This window comes from Leptodactylus fuscus, chromosome 9, assembly GCF_031893055.1.
Source record: "Leptodactylus fuscus isolate aLepFus1 chromosome 9, aLepFus1.hap2, whole genome shotgun sequence".
In the NCBI taxonomy this organism is placed as follows: domain Eukaryota; kingdom Metazoa; phylum Chordata; class Amphibia; order Anura; family Leptodactylidae; genus Leptodactylus; species Leptodactylus fuscus.
The window spans coordinates 29,054,205-29,057,535 of record NC_134273.1 but is presented as its reverse complement, the minus strand read 5'-3'; the positions used below and the strand labels follow the sequence as shown (position 1 = coordinate 29,057,535).

Genomic DNA, 3,331 nt, shown 5'->3' with positions numbered 1-3,331 from the left:
GAGTAACTTGCCGCGTGATGTGGCACGTATACGCCGTGTGAGATTTTGCGGGCCGTATACGCTCCCATTGATTTCAATGGGAGCCGGGATCATATATGCCGCGTTATTTTGCGGCCGCAAAATAGCGCCACGTATACGATCCCGGCTCCCATTGAAATCAATGGGAGCGTATACGGTCCGCAAAATCTCACACGGCGTATACGTGCCACATCATGCGGCACGTTACTCCGTGTGAACTCCCCCTAAGAGCCCAGACAGACTGAAATTTGTAATTCACTCAACTAGTAATTCCTATGTAATATATCATTTAACTTAACTATTTAAAAAAAAAACAATCAGATTAAAAAATATTTATTAAAATTCATTAAAAAATTTATATTTACAAAAAAGTGCATGGACATTGCAGAATTATAGTACAAAATATTTACATGTATCAAACCCACACCACCAACCATTATGTACCCACCAGTATGTCACCACAAAACCGAAAATATTGGGTCCCTGGATCAGTGCAAAATATAATCTATCCCCAAACCTTCAAGTGTCCAGGGGTTAATCAGAGACATAAGACCTTTTTTTTTTAGACTGATATATTTGATAATATGTTAATATTTCACGGAGAAATCATTATTCTTGAATTTGCGGAGTTAGTGATTCTTTCACAATTAGGAACTGGGATTCCCGGTGGCATCGCTTCAGTTTAGCGCGGCGATTTTGGAACCAGATCTGAAATCAAAGAAAAAGTGGAATTTTATTAGTCTGAGATTTGAAATAGTTTTCTTTCTATGATCAGACCAGAAAATCATATAAATGGACATATACGATTCAATTCCCATTGGATTTATTTTTTACATGAGAATAGCTGGAGGCATCCACATGTCTGATGTTGGGGAAAATAAAGATATCTATAAGTATAATTGGCCATCAATCTAAAAATTGGTTCAATATCAATGAGACAGATTTCAACCAGATCAAGTGACTCACAAGCCAATTTACACTCATACAGGACAATATCTACAAAAATACAAATATTAACCATTCTGTGCGAGATATGTTTATCAATTATTAATATAATAGTTTTTTGTTAAGTATTAAAATATGGTTAACGTGCTGGTTTTTTTTTTTAATTATCCCATTTTTTTCATATGCCATGTGATAAAATATAACAGTAGATTGGACATTTGACATCCTCAGAGTATGTCTGCTACCCAAAAATTTAAATTCTATAAAAAATATCCTGAAAATATCAAAATTTTTGTTCAGTTATAAGGCATTACCTGTCAATATATTACATTTACTAGAGTTTTAAGGAATATAATGTAACAGTAATATAAAACAAGGAACAATTTAAATCAACCATATTAGAATTTTTGTTGAGAGACTTGGCTTTTGCGAAATTCTAATATATATATATATATATATATATATATATATATATATATATATATATATATGTGTGTGTGTGTGTGTGTGTGTGTGTGTGTGTGTGTTATCTATAAGCATTCAATTCCTTCCAGTGGGGACGGTATATATTGAATTGAGTTAGTAACATTAATTAACATTCTGGAGAAGATACAATAGAAGATTGCAATGTCTTACCTGAATTCTGTCTTCATCCAAAGATAACTTGTTAGCAAGTTCCTCTCTGACGTCTATCCCTGGGTATGAATTGACTTGGAAAACATTCTCTAAAACTTCTATCTAAAAATGAAAGGAGATGAGATGATAAATTAGAAGAATAGACAGACAGACATATAGAAAACAAAGCAGCAGTTGGACAGTTGGGGTGCTATCCGTTTGTCGCATAATATAGATAGATAGATAGATAGATAGATAGATAGATAGATAGATAGATAGATAGATAGGAGATAGATAATAGATATATAGATGATAGATAGATGACAGATATAGATAGATAGATAGATAGATGATAGATAAATAGATAGATAGATAGATAGATAGATAGATAGATAGATAGATACTCACTTGGCTTCTGGTGAATGCAGTTCTGGGCCTCCGTCCTCGATACCAGCTCAGTTCTCTTTTATACGTCAGGCGTTCACTTGTTGGGCAGCACTTTTCATACTGGACACCCCCTTCCTTTTCCATAGTATGTTTCACTGGGTGAACTTGTACAGGTAGCTCATAACTGATGATCGGCAGTCGCCAGCAGTGTGTACCAACCTCTAAAAACAAACATACATGACATTGTTTATACAGGATTTGTGCACACCCCCAATAGTGTTTACACCACAACTAATGTCGCACCTGATAATATGGGACAGCAAGTAGATGCAATGAACATAACTTTAGTCAGATGGTGTGATATCTCAAAAGGATCAAACATTTCCATAAAAATATAGCCTAATATAATACAATATACACACTAATCCTACAGCCTGTAGGTGAACCCACCTCTGCTGCAGTAGTGATCCATCCAGGGCCTATAGTGTCTTATGGTCGCCGAGTTTAAGTCCTTTTTCTTGTCCATTCCAAGGATGCTTTCGATAGAAAACGAACACGTTGTGGCTTTGTTCTCTGTAAGACAAGAAGATACTTTCTGGAGCTCCGCCGACATCCTTGGACTTCTCTCGTACAAAGATCCAGTTGTCATGATTTTGGTCTTCGTGCAGATCCAACAACCCCAGGATGGCTGCGGTTGAGTCTTGTGGCCCTCCTTATAGCTTTGTTAACAAGGGGGCCGGATTTACAACCTCATTAATTAAAATCTTGCATTAAAAAGTCTTAGCATCTCAATGAAGACTCTCCCACCAAGAGGCAAGAGGAGTTAATTGTTTATTTGTTTGGCAAGTAATTAGCAGCTAATGGGGACACTGGGGGGGGGGGGTCACCTAGAGGGACAGTGTTATCTTTCCCAGCCAGAAGATCTCTACTTTCCCTCGCCCATGAGCAGACTTTTAACTCCTCTTTTATTTGAAACCATTAACCTATAAAATTCTTTTTATTTTCCGAAATTTTCAATTTCACGGACACCACTCGTTTCAAGCGCGCAGTATTGTCGGAAACCGCTCAAGTAATACGTAATCTTATTTAGCAGGATTTTTTTTTGCAGGGAAATAAAATAAATAAAGAAAGCTCTTAATGCTATTAGACTAATCCTGCTGAAAATGCAGCATTTATTTCATATGATTATTTACTGGTTAATGTGGTCTGGTAGGGAACAATGGCTTTTGGCACAAGGCACATTACTCCATGCTGGCAACCTTGTTCAAATCAATGTAATTGTTTTTTAAGGTCCTGGATTAACAAAGTGGGGCGGCGGCACCCTGTATTTTCAATAATAATACAGTCGTTTATTTACCAATTACCG

At 36.3% G+C, this 3,331-nt stretch overlaps 1 protein-coding gene across 1 annotated transcript; it reads right to left on the bottom strand.

The window, feature by feature from the left end:
* Positions 1–627: 627 nt before the first annotated feature.
* On the bottom strand, positions 628–2,614 carry HESX1 (HESX homeobox 1). Its single transcript, XM_075286600.1, has 4 exons — positions 2,416–2,614; positions 1,987–2,186; positions 1,600–1,701; positions 628–726 (listed from the first exon to the last, which is right to left on the bottom strand). Exons 1-4 carry the CDS (start codon positions 2,612–2,614, stop codon positions 628–630), a joined length of 600 nt encoding a protein of 199 aa, XP_075142701.1.
* Between the last annotated feature and the right edge of the window lie 717 nt (positions 2,615–3,331).

What these genes read in the sequence shown, in the direction of transcription:
- HESX1 (XM_075286600.1), bottom strand. Translation starts at nt 2,614, where the DNA reads ATGACAACTGGATCTTTGTACGAGAGAAGTCCAAGGATGTCGGCGGAG. An exon ending in CTGCATTCACCAGAAGCCAA is followed by an intron (nt 1,702 to 1,986) that starts GTGAGTATCTAT and finishes TTTCATTTTTAG; the next exon opens with ATAGAAGTTTTAGAGAATGT. An exon ending in TGGATGAAGACAGAATTCAG is followed by an intron (nt 727 to 1,599) that starts GTAAGACATTGC and finishes CTTTGATTTCAG; the next exon opens with ATCTGGTTCCAAAATCGCCG.